The sequence below is a fragment of the Cryptomeria japonica genome, chromosome 5, assembly GCF_030272615.1.
Source record: "Cryptomeria japonica chromosome 5, Sugi_1.0, whole genome shotgun sequence".
In the NCBI taxonomy this organism is placed as follows: Eukaryota; Viridiplantae; Streptophyta; class Pinopsida; order Cupressales; family Cupressaceae; genus Cryptomeria; species Cryptomeria japonica.
In genome coordinates this window covers 360,125,085-360,142,430 of record NC_081409.1, presented here as the reverse complement: position 1 = coordinate 360,142,430, position 17,346 = coordinate 360,125,085, and the positions used below count along the sequence as shown (strand labels likewise).

At 33.7% G+C, this 17,346-nt stretch overlaps 1 protein-coding gene across 1 annotated transcript; it reads left to right on the top strand.

The window, feature by feature from the left end:
* Nucleotides 1-464: 464 nt before the first annotated feature.
* Nucleotides 465-3,002, top strand: LOC131035891 (laccase-3-like). The gene is made up of 6 exons (XM_057967657.1): nucleotides 465-599; nucleotides 831-982; nucleotides 1,084-1,328; nucleotides 1,600-1,728; nucleotides 1,816-2,763; nucleotides 2,872-3,002. Exons 1-6 carry the CDS (start codon nucleotides 465-467, stop codon nucleotides 3,000-3,002), a joined length of 1,740 nt encoding a protein of 579 aa, XP_057823640.1.
* Nucleotides 3,003-17,346: the final 14,344 nt, after the last annotated feature.

The following is a 17,346-nucleotide window of genomic DNA, read 5'->3' as shown; positions in this document are numbered from 1 at the left end:
AGACCGTCATATTTAACTGGTGTAAGAAGCCACACATAATATAGAATCTAGAGTGCAGATTTGCTCTTTTTATAAAGACTTAGCAGCCTCACTGAACTCTTGTATGATTAGCTGTAGATAGATTGCCCGCATCTTCAGCACATGAAAAGAAGATTCATTGCAGGCTGGCAAAGTAAATTTGATACCTAAAATATTTGAACGCGGAAAAGAAAAATACCAATCACGGGGGCCAATAAGATCACGGGAATATGAAAGGTATCTAAGGTTGTGTGATCACTAGAAATAAAAAATGTTTTGCTGAGTTGCATTGTGAGAGATTACGTCGTTAATAAACCGTTTCGTTGTGTTGCATTGTAAGTTAGCTTGTACCACCCATCGCATGTTGAGTTTTTCTCTGATCATTGGGATTCGAATGTTTTTCCTCTCTCTTCCAGTGGGTAGTTGGTCCCTGCAATTTATCAACAATGGCAGATTTTCAGTCTAACCAGCATTGTTCTACATTCCGGCAATGCCCAAAAAAGCTTCAATTCGTGATTGTCATCATGGCCTTTATAATTACTACGGCCTTGGCAAGCAACATACACACTCACACTTTTGTTGTAAGTCGATTCTTCCTAATACTTTATTTTCTTCACGTTTACTACTAATTAGTATAGATTTCTCATATCTGAAAGAAACTAGAAAACATTAGTTTCCGGGTGTTTACATTGAATTTACAGTATACATTAGATAAATTTTTTTAATATAACTTTAATGCTGCCATTATAGTTACACTCGTTGGGATAATAATTCGATCGGCTGTTGTCCCATGATTTTCTTCACAATCACAGATACAATCAAAGTCCGTAAAGAAGCTGTGCGGAACGTATAATATAATTACAGTGAACGGGCAGTTTCCAGGTCCGACGCTCTATGTCAGTAATGGGGACACTCTCGTGGTTAAAGTCCTTAACAAAGCGCAGTATAACGCTACCATCCACTGGTGAGTATAGCTTTCTATATTGTGACTAGAACAATCTCATCTGCATTCAAAGAAATTATGAATTCATACTCAACTATAGAGTATTTATGCTATATTTGCAGGCATGGTGTGCGGCAGTTGCGAACAGCGTGGGCCGACGGACCAGAGTATGTGACCCAATGTCCAATTCAGCCAGGAGGACACTATACTTATAGATTCACCATTACCCGCCAAGAGGGTACTCTGTGGTGGCATGCGCACAGCTCTTGGCTTAGAGCTACAGTATATGGAGCCCTCATTATTTCTCCCAAACATGGAACATCTTACCCATTTTGCAAGCCCGCCCAAGAAATTCCCATTTTACTTGGTATGATAAATTGTATGTACTTTAGGTTTAGCATTTTGAAGTGTCAATGATTGTAAGAATCGCTTTTGGCTTTTGGATTAGTGTGTTGTGGTTTTCTGTTCCATCAAAATTAAAGGTAGGAATTATTTTTAATAATATTAAATTTAATATTTTGATGTATAAACGACTATCAAATTTAAGATTTAAAAAAGAATAGAATTTTATTAACACATTCACAGTTTTTACGTAGTTGTCACCGATAACTCATGAGTGATTTTGATTCTCGCAACAGGAGAATGGTGGAACGCGAACCCCATCGACGTCATCAATGAAGCTAAACGCACAGGAGGTGGCCCTAACAATTCAGACGCTTTCACCATAAATGGCCAACCAGGAGACCTCTATCCATGCTCAGCTTCAGGCAATACTTGTAACTCAAAAAAAAGGCCATCTAAACAAAACTTTATTTTCAATTTATTTTTAACTAAACTATTATCAATGAATGCAGATACATTCAGAGTTGCTGTAAAGACAGGGCAAACTAATCTTCTCAGACTGATAAACGCTGCACTGAACAACGACCTCTTTGTTTCCCTCGCGAACCACAAAATGACCGTGGTGGCCGTGGATGCATTGTATACAAAGCCCCACAAAACACAAGTCATCATGTTGGGACCGGGCCAAACTACAGATGTTCTTGTGAAATTCAGTAAAACTGCAGGCAGATTTTACTTGGCTGCTCATCCATATGGAAGTGGTAGTGGACCCTCATTTGCTAACTCCACTACTGCAATCTTCGAGTACAGTAAAGAAAGTTTATCCACCTCACTAACTCCTAAACTCCCTAAACTTCCCATGTGCAACGACACCAAGACTGCAACAAAATTTGAAAGCAGTCTGAGAAGCCTGGCGTCTCTAAACCATCCTGTTTCTGTTCCCCAGAAAGTTGATGAAAATCTTTTGTACACGGTGGGATTGGGACTAATCAACTGCCCCAACCATTCATGCGCAGGTCCCAATGGCGCAAGAGCTGCAGCAAGCATGAATAATCACTCATTTGTACTGCCAAAGTCCTTGTCAATACTGCAAGCTTACCGTTTAGGCATCGATGAAGTCTTTACAGAGGACTTCCCAGATAGCCCTCCGCTGCAGTTCGATTATACTGCTCAGAATATCAGCAGTGGCCTTTGGTCAACAGTGACAAGCACCAAAGTAAAAGTACTGAAATATAACACTTCAGTGCAAGTAATTCTCCAGGGCACCAATATCATAGACCCCAGTAGCCATCCAATTCATCTTCACGGGTATGACTTTTACATCGTAGGATCAGGATTTGGCAATTATAATGCAGAGAAAGATTCTCGAAAGTTCAATTTGGTGGATCCTCCCAAGCGCAATACTGTCAATGTTCCAGTCAATGGATGGGCTGCCATTAGATTTGTAGCTGACAATCCGGGTAAGATATAAACATTATGTTCATCTGTATCGAAAAATTACAGTCGTAAATTATGCTTTTGTTCATTCGAATTTGTGTTTAACAAACACCATGGGCTATGGAATGCAGGTGCATGGTTCTTCCACTGTCACTTGGACTTGCACATTGGGTGGGGTTTAGCAATGGTGTTTTTGGTGCAAGATGGACCTGACAACGCCTCCACTCTCCAGCAGCCTCCTCCAGATCTTCCAAAATGCTGAAAAATTGAAAAATAGAGTTTTGAGTTTGATTTGTATTGAGAATGCTCGATCTTCTGTCCTGCCGTCCGTGTTGAAATAGTTTTGTACTTTGTAGTCGAGAAGAATTCAGTCCTCAGTATTCTTTTAAATATTCTTGAAACAGCTGTATTTTCTCGAATTCCTCAGCTTCCAGTCTATTTTACTTCTGGAGAATGAGAACGTTACTCCCATTGTTTCTTGAGAAACACGTTGTCTGGTCGTTAGTGCATTTGGGTAATTTATAATTTATTTCCATTGTTTTTACTAAACTAAGTAATTGCCCTTTCCATCAATATTACAATTAAACAAGTGGAAACTACGCAACAATACAATAGGTAGAAGAATTTTATAATTTTCTCTTTAGTAGGAAAACAAAATTGTTTAATAAGTTACATAAATTTTTTATTTACTTCAAAATTATGGGTTTCTTTGCATTTGTGTTCAAGCTATGTCAAAGAGGGTTTCATTTTTGTCGATGAGATTGAAAGGGTAGTGAAAAAATACAACCTGTTCAATGACAAGGGATGGGTGGGTGGGATTTTCCCAAGAATTTTTTTAAAGAAGAAATCTCACTGTGTGAGTATATATAATGTTATGAAAATAGGACCTGAATCTAATAATTGCAAGATTTTCCAGAATGAGCTAGGGTTATTCTTTAAATTGATTTCATCAGTAGAGGCAAATCATTCTCATACCATTTTTACTCCATGCATCATCTGGTGCTTCACCAACCTCATCATCAAAGGGTTGAGAAGGCTCCTGTTGTGGAAAGGGTAGTGGGGGCACCCAAAGGGTACTTTGTGGGCTTCAAGTTTGGAAATAATGCTCATCAGGCGAACAATGCAAGACATTGGGCGATAGGAGAGAACTCCCTAGATACTTAGTGTTCTTTGTGTTATCTGTGTATGTCATATGGAGTATTTCCTTTTTGGCTTTTGCTTGTTTAGATAAAGAAGTTTGATATTGTCTGTAGCTTTCCCTTCAATTATATACTTTTTCTATGTATCTAGTACAAGGTCCATAATCAGATCATCCTAGGTTTACAAATAGTTTCTGTGATTGAGCAATGCTCTCTAAGCTAGTTTTTTGGGGGGTTTTGGGTCTGCAAATAGCTTCTTGGACTGAGAAATGCTCTCTCGGATAGTTTTCTTTATGCTTTTTTTGTTGAAGTCTCCAGTCGAACCTACGAGATGAACTAGCTCTTTTTGTTAATATCTTATGTTATGTATATTTTATTTCTTATTAGTAATATAAATTACGTGTTCGTTCTTTGCCTTAAATTTTTTTTTTTTAAAAAAGATATAAATTTTTGAGAAATAATTTATAGTTTTAAATTATTATTCAATTTATCATTTTTTTAAGTTGTCAACTAGTATTTATGTTTTTAGTCAATAGGCTTTAAGTGGGATCTTTTCTCCCTAGAGAAAGCATTTTATGCCAAAAAGTTGATAGCCTCCCTATTTGTCTTTTTTCTACCAACGATCCAAATGTCTTGGCCTAGGATGCTATCCTCTTATATTAACCCTATCCCTATCCTCTATTTTTTGGCTATGACCCTATCTTTAGTTTTCTCTTCTATAAAACTTATCCCTACCTCCTTTTTTTGGCAATGATCGCTATCCTCTATTTTTTGCCATCGACATTTGCAAATATTAAACCCTAACATATTGGAAGGAAAATATATATGCACAAAGTGCAGCAGATGATCTTGTACATAATTCCAAAGCAACATAGTAATTCAAGTATGCATCTGTGTATTCTTCTGGTTGGGGTTTCATATTTTATCCATTTATAAAGTAAAATATTGATGAAAATTCAACTCAAACATGAAAACCAAGTTAGCTCCTATTGCAAGAATCATCACCATGATTTAAATTGGTTGTATTCCTCTTTCTTAGAGTTTCGTCTAGAGACTTCAATTCATTTTTTGGTTCACTCTTTAGGTGAGGGATAAATTTGGTTTCTATTACAGCTTCAAAGACATGGCATGAATCAATTTAAAATTGGATGTTGTATAGAATAAGATAACCAAATTAGAAAACGTACTAATAGTAAGATTGAATGGGTTCTTTTTTGTATACCGGCCATATGTACATTCTTAATAGAGAAAATTACAAACATATACAATATCCTTTTGTAGATAATTGTCAGTAGTTATATAGTAGAAACTATATGTATAGGGATTATGCAGTGTTAATGCTGAAATAGTGCAGGCTTGATAATCTGAAAAAGGTTGTAACAAGAGTGTGCCCCAATTCAACCTATATCTAATGATCTAAAAGAGGATATAGTTTGTGAAAAATTAACCTATTCTTGGAAGAAATATCATCCCATCCTTGATGACTTGAAACATAGAGATGCAAATTGGAGAAATTCACAATTTTTAGTTGTGTCCATATAAATTGAGATTGCAACCAACAATGTAAGACATGCTTCAATGAAAATCTACCCCCTTTCTATGTATGATGAGAGCTTGAATATGTGTCTTTCCTTCCACTCAAACTCTTCACAAATAACTTCCTCCATCTTTTTAAGAGAACCCTCACCTTGTTAGAGATGTGTGATCTTGAACCCACATCAACAAATTTATGAATGTCAAAAATAATAAAAAATAACTTGTGGCTAAACTAACAAAAAAACTTGTGTATGCTCAACATGCACATCATATAAAACTAGATACATTAATTCCCAAGTTCAATTCCTTTCAAGGATATTGCTCGCTTGAATATTGTTAGAGTTATCTTTTATTAGCTAATAATTATTTATTTAATTATTAGTCTACTGTACTATATGCTTAAGCTAAACTTAGGAATCTTATAATTCTTTAGGGTTTTCACCTTTAGGGTTTTGAGTATCCTTTTATAAGGATTCTCTCTTTGTATTTTCATAACAATTGTAATTATTTAATTGCATTCTTGTTGCACAATCAATATGACTCCTCTTTTCTGGATCTCCGAATTCTAGCCTCCATAGTTTTTTTGCTTCTCTCCTTCTGTGACAAGTTTGTATGCAGGTGATCTTTGGGAGCTGTAGAGTTGATTTTTCCTCAACTCCAATAAATATTATACTACCAAACATTGTTCCATTGATTGGATTCAAGATAAAATCTTTAGGTGCTCATTGACCTACACAAGGTATTTCTTTATGTGATTCTTGAGAAAGCTGAGAGGAGAGATCAAGATAGCTTAGTATAGATAAGCTAACCACCAAATCATATATTCTTATTTGTAACTTCTTATGATCTTTCAGGACAACTAATTGAACAATGTGTAAGTTGTTCAATTTTAGATCTCGAAAAGGAATCAACACCATCATAGTTATAGTTGGTTAAGATATGATATCTTATTACAATTTTCAAAAGTAGTTTAAGAGATAATTTCTTGTTTGATTTTTAAATATTTCTTATATTTTTTGTTCAGAAAGAAACAAATTTAATAAAAAAGATAATTCAAAATCTTGTGAAACTATTATTTATCAACATTTGCAGTGCAGTTATAATCCTATTTCCAAAGTCCACAATTGGGAAAACATAAATGGACTTATTTGATAAATATGAGTGTCCTTCATGCTTATAACCTTCTTGATAATCAAGGGTGTATGTTGGTACATTAGTATAATGTCTAGGTTAAGTTTGAGAATAGATGGTTAACATAGACATAAAACAAAAATATGACTAATGGAGGATTTTCATCTACTCACCTCATCATAAAGATTTGTAAATTGATAACCATATTTCTTGGCTTCTTCAACCATAAAATATGGACCATCCTATCATAAACAAGCAAATTCCATTAGAATTAAACAAAATGTGGATAACTCCACCCATAACTAATCTGTTTTAGTTTCCTCCTTCTAATTTCAAATTCTTATTGAAAAAAAATCTTGGCCAATTTTTCCAACCTCAAGAAATAAGTGAAAATACACAATATACCTCTATGTGAGTGACAATAGAGTTAGAAGATACCACCACAAGAGCAAACCCCTTTTTTACTATATCAAGATTGTCACATCTATCCCATGACCAATTTCAATAAAAATAATGGTGTAACAATAGTCAGTGAAAATTGGATTTGCTTTGAAGTCAAATTTAATTATAGGCATGTAGTTGTTTTCAAGTTTGATGAAATATTTCTTCAAGTGTTTGATGAAAGGAAAATATATTTACAAATAAACATAATAGGTGCAATGAGTCAAACTTATTGAGAAAATTTTTTATGTGACATTCTACTTCCAAGATAAATGGCTCACTAAAAAATTGTCAATCTTATAGATCTAAGATCATAAAACATGTTATACATATTGTTTGTGTTGCCAAAATTTTCTACTAGAATAGGTTAGATTTGTTCATTTCTTTTCTAGTTGTTATAGTCAATGATATATTTCATGGGACCATCTTTTAGAGAAAATACTAAATTAAATTAAATTAGACCATATCAAATCTACCCGTGCCTTTTTACAGTTCTTGAATAGTCTCCACCTAAATATATACTCAATGGGCATCCTATATTTATAGTTATTTAGACAAATTATATCACAATTCAGGGGAAAAATTTATTCCTTTCTATCACTATATTTATTTTGGAGATGAAAAATTTCAAAAATAAGATTTATACAAAAAATTGAATCACCATATGGCCTAATAGCCTAATTAACAATTTTTTTCTCATTGAAATTGGATGAAATTCAACAGAACTTCTAATTCTCTTTATAAAATCACAAACTTTTATGTTAAAGCCAAAAAAAATTATAGTACCTACCTCTAAGTGACTAGAGAAATTGAACTTGTGCATAAATGATAACTTAAGAAATTTTCATAGTAGGCTAAGCTTATATCCAACTCAAACCATAATCATAATATGGTAAATTATCCTAATTATCGAGCATGTTGCATGGTGACAAGTGAAATTGATATTGCAAAGCTATCAAGGTAAGACATTCTTTGATAAAAATATACCTCCTTCCGATACATGAACTTGAAAGATTGAAGGTGTATCTTTCCTTCCACTTGGACTCTTCACAAATGACTTGCTTCATCTTGTTAAGAGAACCCTAACTTTGTTAGAGATTCCTGATCTGCAACCCACGTCATCAAATTTGTGAAGGTGAAAGATAATAAAAACTAATAATCAATGTCTAAACATCTTTAGGTGCTCATTGACCTACACATGGGATTTCCTCTTGTGATGCTTGTGAAAGCTGAGAGGAGATATCAAGCTAGCTTAGTTTAGGTGAGCTAATAGATGGATCATGTATGCTTAGTTGTAACTTCTTGTATTCTTTTAGTACAACCAATTGGACAATGTGTAGGTTGGTGAAATTTAGATATGGAAAAGGAATTAAGAACACTCCTAAGATCAAGCTCCATGCCCAAAAATGCAACCCTTTGGCTACAACACTACTATCTGTTGAATGAAAATATATTCTTCAATATAGATAATGAATTTTATCTATCTTTTATCTCCATGTATGGATCCTTTTGATTTTTTTTTCTCTCACATCACCATTGTAGCAATAAGGTGGTTTTGATTCACTTCTTAAAATTGAGGTCAACTCTTTAAGTAGGGTAGAAATGATGAGGGCATATAATATTCTAGAATTTAAGAGTTGTTAATTGAAAAATTCCTATGCAAGTGGGTTGATAGAAATAAATAAAAATGTAAGTAGAAGGCCAAAACAACTTACTAGGTAGACAAAAAAATACTCTGAATTAGAAGGGCTAGTGGAACAATTGCAAATTAACTATAGAAATACATTAAATGTTGGTTGATATTAATTTTTTTGATTACAACACATGTGGACTGAAATATATATTTATATATAATAATATAGTAAAGAAAATATAACTTCTAAGTATTAACTACAATGAGAAAGTACATACAAAAACAACCTAAAACTATGGTTCATACCAACATCTAGAAAACCTACACCTATAGAAGATAATGATTATATATTATAGGATGAGAATGTACAATAGCATACTACAACCATCATGAAGAACCCAATCTCACCCTAACTCGAAAGAAAATAAAAAAACAAAAGCAACAAGATTAAAAAAGCATTACTCATAGAATTAAATTCTTGGGGAATTTTCTCCCATTTCTTCATTGTTTGTGTTGGCCATTTGGTGGAATTGGTAATGTGAAAAAGACAGAAAGAAAAAGAAAAAGTCAAAGGCGGAAAGATATGGCTAAGAAAAGTAAAGGGGCGAGATATTGACATTCAGAGCTATATGCTAAGGAATTGTTGAAGAAATTTGGTATGGGAGATTGTAAACCGGTAAGTACTCCTATGGTTACAAGTGAGAAATTGACAAGAAAAGATGTTCATGCACAAGTAAATCCTAGAAGATACAAATCTATGATTGGAGGTTTGCTTCATTTGACTCGGACTAGGCCTGACATTATGAATGTTGTTTGTATTGTTTCAAGATTTCAGAGTGATCCTAGAGAAAATCATGAGATTTCAATGAAAAGGATTTTTAGATACTTGCAAGGTGCATCAGAATATGGCTTGTGGTACCCTAAGGATGATAAATTTACTTTATGTGCATATACAGATGCTGATTGGGCTAGAGATGTTGATGACTAGAAAAGTACTTATGGTGGAGCTTTCTTTCTGGAAAGAAGTTGGTTTCATGGATCAGCAAGAAACAGTCATGTACTTCTTTATCTACTGCTGAAGTTGAGTACGTTGCTACTGCTACTAACTGTACACAAGTTTTATGGATGAAGCAAATGTTGAAGGATATAAAGGTGGATTGTGATGCACCGATAGTTATTCACTGTGATAACTCTGTTTCTGTTGATATATCAAAGAATCCGATAATTCATTCTAAAACAAATCACATATCTATCAAGTATAAATTTTTGAAGGAAAAGGTGGAAGCAATGAAGTTAGACTGGTTTATGTGAACACTAAAGAGCAAATTGCAGATATTTTCACTAAACCTTTGCCCAAGGAATCATTTGAGTACCTGAGAGACAGATTGGGAGTTTCTACCCCTCTAGTAGAGACTTGATTGATGCAGTTTGGCATCAGTCCGACATGCATTATCAGAGATATTATTCATTATGGCACTGATGTGGGATGCTACTACTCAAGGGGAGTAGTCAGCTTTGGGATTCAGTGGTTTATGTTTTTGCTTTGATATTTTTGTCAAATTTCTGGCATTGATGTCAAAGGGGGAGAGATATTGATATGAAAAAGACAAAGAAAGAAAAAGAAAAATTCAAAGGGGGAAATATATTGATAATAAAAGTAAAGAGGAGAGATATTGACATTCAGAGTTTTATGTGAGAGATTGTTGGTTGTCTTCCATTGGGGAGACTTGTTTGGCATTTCTTGGTACCTAGATGTTTTTCACATCTAGTGTTGCCATCAATGCCAAAGGGGGAGATTGTTGGCCATTTGGTGGAATTGATTATGTGTTGCATTGATGTTTTGTCATTGATTCCAACACTAGCTATTTGGATGCTTTATCGACACCCTTCTAGTCCTGATAGGTTGAGTGGTTTCTGGTTGATTTGGATCTCGCATGATTTGGTAGGCTTTGGTATAGTTTGGTGATGGAATTGGCTTGTTCATGATACTCATGCTCATATTCAGATAGTTGGTTTTGGTTTGATGATCGGATGCTATCCTTCTTGCTTAGAAGCTTAGTTTCTAGTTCTGGCAAGGGTTTCATTGGCAGAGCTTTTGATGAAGATCTTTGATGAATTGCATAAGTGGTGTTGGTGCAACTTTTGATGGAGTTTCAGGATGTTGTTGGTGATCATGTTCAAGACTTGGCAGATGGATATCATTGATGTAGCATGTGGATCTATACTAGGTCCCAGTTGATCTAGGTTATGGACCAACTTTAATGTAACGTGTGGATTGGACCTCTTGATGTGTTTCTGGGATGTCTTATGTGTTGGATATTATTTGTTTGGTCTAAGGCTGACATGGTTTGTAATTATGTATTTGGTTTATTATCTGGTGGCTGACCTAATTGTTTATGGTCGAGGGTTTGTATATATAGATGTAAGATCTCATTGTAAAACATCATGGTTATGTTAGAGGTTATGGTCAAGGAATGTAATGTGTGAATAATGTAATATCATTCAGGAAAAGGATTTGATCGATCATTAGAGATAGAATTGGGTTTATGTAAGAGGATTCATTCCTCCGGTATTGAGCTTAACCTGAACTGTACTCAGGCATAGGAGATGCTATCTTTTGCAGTTCAACACTTCTCCAGAATGTAGTCTGGATTTCTATGTAGTCAGTGAGGCTCCTTTTGTGATGAGCAGTGCGCTCTAGGATATTGGCCTCCCTGCAAGTGCAGGCCCCTTAATTGCAATTCACATACTTACTGTAGAAGTATTATTTGACTGTGGGTAGGCTTCCCACCATGGTTTTTCCCTTTACCGGGTTTTCCACATATAAATATTGGTGTCATGTGGATGGTTTTTATTCTATTATTATTGTTTATGCTTAATTGGTTTAATTGCTATTCTGATATTAATGTTTTTGGTTATGGTATTAAAGTTTTAAATTGCTAATAGTTTCGATAATTTGTGACAACTGATTGACCTCCCCCCCTCTCAATTGTCTTCCGGTTATTTGAATTTTCTAACAATTTTCTCCTTGCTTTGCATCATCTTGTCTTTGAAGTGATAATGTATAAAATACCCTTTGTGGTCAACCCTACCTTCTTCCTTGAAGTGTTGATGTCTCAGCTTCTACCAATGTGCTTTATGGAGAATCAAACAATGAAGAGAAATGAAAAGATCAACAAATTGGCCCATATCCAAGGGGGAGATAGTCTCTGTGAAAAGCTCCAATTCATTTTAAAACAATTTACAATTGTTTGATTCCAAACCAGTCTTCATAGTGTAATAAATTTTCACATATGAAGCTTCCTTTTGATAAATTTTCTAAAAAATATACCACCTACCCAACCCTTTCCTTCAAAAAGGTTGTACGTTTTAACAACCCTATCTAATTCTACCCCAAAAATAAAGTCATCTTTAATAAATTGCATTACAATTTAGAGAAACAACCCGTAATTCTGCAATAGATCAAATCTAATAGAAAGGAAAACAGACACAACCTAGGAAGGATAAATTATGTGTGATTCCTTTGGATACTTGACACGTCTTCCCCAATCATCATTATAATAGTTATTTACATCTTCAAACAATCCCATTTGAAGACATTATTTAAATACTCTATAGTGAATGCACCATAAGTGGGACACTCATACCTATTAACTGGAATTAAGATCTTCCTATTCATCAACTTATAATTTATATTATCACCTTCAAGCCAATATCCACTATATCAGCTACCAACTATGCACGAGAATATAAAACACCTCACTTGTTTATAATGGAACACTTATCCTTTGCACAAAAAATTGGAGATAGTGACAGTACTTATGTGATAAATCACACATGTAAATAGATTACAAGAGGATAAATAGGCAATTTTACTACATTGTGAAAACCTCCCCAGCTTGCACATTTGAAATCATAATGAAATACACATTAAGAACCACCGCCATCCAAAAAATTCGCACATTTCCTTGTACTTGATAGCATCGCCAAATAATGTCATATTCCTATCACCAAATCTTCAAAATCACAAACTTGTTAGGAAATAATCAAGGGGGGGAATTGTTAACCTTGAGTGTAGCAAACTCGTCATCCAACATGAGGTCATCCCTAGTAAAAATGATTTCTCATTTCCCCATGTGGCACCCTTTGTTTTCCAATACATTTTCTTTCATATTAGCCTCTCTATAATAATGCTTTATTTGATAGATTAAATTTATTCTAGCAAAGACCATGCCTCTTGAAGAATAGAGAAAATTTTCCAATTGGGGACTTCAATTTTTTTGATAGCTACTACTATATTCATTGAATCCTCCTCAATAATCAAATTTTTGAGTCCAAGCCTACAAGCCAAGAAAAGCCCAAATACCAAAGCCCTAGCTTCTACTATATTTTTGGTCTAATTTGGGATCCTTGCTACCCCTGCCACCAATACTAAACCTTTATGATTTATAATTGCACAACTAATACTAGAAACTCTTGGATTACCTTTCACTACTCCATCAGAATTTAGCATGTAAAGATTAATATTTGGAGGTTCCCATTATCACCTTTTCCATTCACTTTATTACAACACATTTTTTCAGAAGGCTAACTTTAAATGGTAGTGTGATTCCTTTCCAAATATTAAGAATTATATCATCCCAAGAAGTAAAGCAAGGGTCCAATACTTTTATGTTTAATAGTATAATCCTGCACCACTTCTAAAACTAAACTTTCAATATTTTGCAAAACTTCTTAAACTGTCAACTTTTCCCCCAAAAAATCTCTTTCATTTCTCTCCCACCATATGTTCCAAACCAAAAAAGAAAGGAGCTACTTCTCAAAGTAATGCAAAAAATAATTCAGAATATAATTTAGGCGAAGACTCAAAATCCACTTCTAACCTAGAATGAAGAGGAGCATATGAAATTAGCTTCCTACAAAGCCACAACTAGAATTCATGAGAAAATCAGTAATTGACAAGCAAATGATTCTTCAATTTTTTCTCATTTTCACATAGAACATAATTAAAAACATGAGTTATACCCAAAGATGTTAGTCTATCAAGCTAGTAAATTTTTTTTGTCTTATTGCTAGCCTTTGGAAGACCTACATTTGTCAAACAAAAAGAAAAACATCTATTTTCTGAGTTGGATCTAATTGTTTAAAATTTCATACCCTAGTTTTACAAAATACATGCCTAATTGCGATGGTGTCCAAATTAGTTTGTCTTGGTCTACTTTATAGTGAATAAACCTTTTGATCCTTAGGATCTAGCACTATAGAAAATTCTTTCCAAGATACTGAGATAACTCTATTTTGATAGGAAATGATAAATTTTTTGTTGACCTTGTCACCCCACTAATTTTTTAGTAGCATTTACAACTCTTCCATCATATCTAGCCTATTTGAAGGAGGAAATCCATTCCAAGATTCTTCCCAGAAGTATGCTTTCTTTTCATCATGAACTACCCATGAGATATGAGGGAGAAACACATTTCAAATTTAATCATAAAGTTCCATATTTGTGAGCCTAGTGGAAGGTTAGGGGTTGTGAATATTCTTTTAGGCTCTTCTAAATCAATATATTTAGCTCTTAAAATAGAGGCTCATTTTGAATTACTATTGAAAAACATCTTCCAAACTAGTTTGTCTATTTATGCCATATTTCTAATTCCTAGATTATGAATATCTTCTCCTTTTTCCCCCTTGATACTACATACCTTCTCCCAAGCTAACAAGTGTGCTTTCTCTTGGGATTCCCTATTTCCTTTCTAGAGATTTTTTTTCATTTGGATTCTACAATGGATATAACACCTTTAGGAATAGGTAGAACTAACATAAAATAAGTAGGAATTATTCCAAAATTATTTTAATCATCAAGATTCTACTAGAAAATGATAAACAAGAGTTCTTCCATGCAGAAACTCTATTCTATATGGAAGATGAAATAGTAGACCAAAAACTAATTTTATTCCTTCCATAGAAAGGAGAATTCCCAAATATTTGCAATGTGAAGAATATTGCTTGAATTCAAGATAGTTTGAGAGCCTAGCTCAAAGAATAAAAGAACAATTCAAGAAAAAAATTAATTTAGAAGCATTTACCTTTTGACCTGAGATTCACAATATTGATCTAGACCTCTCTTTATAACTTCTACTTCCCTCATTGAAGCTTCCCTAAAAAATATACTTGCATCTACAAAAAAAATGTGAGTAATAGACCTTTGTGTTTCATGCAAATTAATTCCTTTCCAAAAATTCATATTTTGGTGCACAACAATAGATTTTCTAAGAGCCTCATCCATAATGATGAATGAAAAAGGTGATAGTGGATCACCTTGTCTCACCCCTTGACTAGAAGAAAATAATCCACACAAGATACCATTAACCAATACTAAAAACTTATCCCCTAAGACATAAGATATAATCCATCTACTACAGTTTTTAGCAAAACCAAATCTTGGTAATACTTGTTTCAAAAAAATTCCAATTAACCCCTATCATATACCTTGAATATCATGTTAAACTTAATGATCATAGCTTCATATTTATCTTGGTTTACCAAGTGCAATACCTCATGGCCAATTAGTGCCCCTTTAGTTGTTTCCTTACCTAAAATAAATCCAACTTCTTCCTTAGATATGAATTTTGAAATAAACATGGCTAGCTCAATGATATTACTTTTGTGAAGATCTTGTACACTATGTTACATAATGAAATGGGTTTGAAATCTATAAAAGTTAATGGACTAGCTGATTTAGGAATAAGAGAAATAAAACCGGTGCTAAATTTCTTAAGAATGTTACCATTTCTCCTAGACTCCTCCACTACTCCCCAAATATCAACTCCAACAAAATCCCAATACTCTTGAAAAAAAATAGTAGTAAAACCATATGGGCCTAGAGCTTCATTTGGAGGCATAGAGAACACCATTTTTTAAATTATTCTAATGAAAAATACTTGAGGAGATCAAGATTGTCTTGATTTGTAATCATTTGGGAAATATGATCCAGGAGCTCATTTGAAAATGGTTTGGAAAAAAAATTCAATTGCTTCATCTTGAATGTTTTTCCTATAATTAAGAATTTCCCCAAAAGAATTTCTAATTTGGAAGATTGAATTAGATATTGTTCCAATTGTAGCTAATGAATTAAAAAACTTTGTATTTCTATGTCCCTCTCGGAACCATAATTCCCTTGACTTCTGCTTCCAAAATATTTCCTCTCTCTTCAAGATCTCTTATTGTTGTCTTTGAAATTATTTTTGTTGATGATAGGTGGTATTATTTATCCCATTATGGATAATATCTTTATTAATGTAACTCAATTGGTCTATAATATCAAGTTTTGAAGCAAATATATTTTTAAACACTCGTTTGTTTTATTCTTTGATCTTGATTTTAAAAAATTGCAACATTTCAAAGAGCTGAAACATCACTAAGCCATGAACAAATGGTGCATTTTGCTACCAGTTTTGGAGATGGGGAATAAAGGTAGGGTCCTCAAACCAAATTTACTCAAAGTTGAAGGAGGGACTAGGTTTAAAATGGAAGGGAGAAAAATACAAATCCAATTAGAGAGCATAGTGATCAAATCTAGAAAAGAACAAAATCTAAGATCGATGAACATGAATCAAATTGAGATATCTAAGTTGGATTAGAAAAGAACCTATCCTTGAACAACTCAAAAATATGCGTCAAATTTTTTCTCTTGTTTGTCCAAGTCATATTACAATTTGAAGAAGCCCAATCCAGGAGACCATTATTATTTACAAAATCATTAAAATCTTGCATTTTTTTTATAGGAGGGATTATCCTACCAAATTTATCTATGGTGGACAAAATTGCATTAAAAACCCCTACAATAATAAAAGGTTCATCTTGGTAGGTGTACAAAATTAATGAGAGGGAGTCCCATAACATTTGTTTACATAATGAAAAATTTAGACCATAAATATTTAACAAATGGAAAGAATAATTAAAGATAGAGACTTTAACCTGAATAAAGTTAGCTTTGCCTAAATTATTTGCAAAGGAATATTTTTTCCTTTCCACAAGATAGCTGGTCCCCATAAAGAATCTAATGGGGAAGAAGAAATGAGCATTCATTTCTTGCAACTAATAAATGGTTTGGAGCTCTCTCTTTTTGAGAATTTAGTCTCATGTGGTGTAACCTAGTCTACCCCATAAGACTCCAATTGAATCTTAATGAGATGTCTCTTGTTAGGGGCATTTAAGCCCCTAACATTCCATGTAATTATTTTCATGATTTTCATGGAGAACGATAAGTTCTCCATGATCTCATTACATCATTCAAAGTTGTTTGAATCTTTCTTTGATCTCTTACTTTGTTTTAATACTTTGTAAAGTTCTTCCCTTATCTTTAAGTTTCTTAATGAGTCCTTTCATGTATAATGATTAAAGGCATTGATTAATAGCAGCTCTAAGTGAGGTGTCTAACTTATGATTCTCTAGACAAACTTAAATCTACACTTCATCTAGTATCTACATGGGGTTTTGAGAATATAGACTTTGGACAATATTTTCTTAAGAATCTTCCATAACATCTCCAAAATCCTTTTTGTCATCCTCCTCTTCTTCATCCACCTAATCTGCAATTTCTACCACTTTCTAATTACAAGCCTTCAATAACATTTCCTCCACCATATTATCAAAGACTCCTGCTAAAAAAGGTTATTTTACTTCCAAAAGAAAAGCCTTCATCATTTCTCTAGATTCCCTTATCA

Excerpts from the sequence above, each read along its gene's own strand:
- LOC131035891 (XM_057967657.1), top strand. The coding sequence starts at position 465 with ATGGCAGATTTTCAGTCTAACCAGCATTGTTCTACATTCCGGCAATGC. Across the intron at positions 600-830 it reads TACACACTCACACTTTTGTT|ATACAATCAAAGTCCGTAAA; the intron begins GTAAGTCGATTC and ends TCACAATCACAG. Across the intron at positions 983-1,083 it reads TATAACGCTACCATCCACTG|GCATGGTGTGCGGCAGTTGC; the intron begins GTGAGTATAGCT and ends CTATATTTGCAG.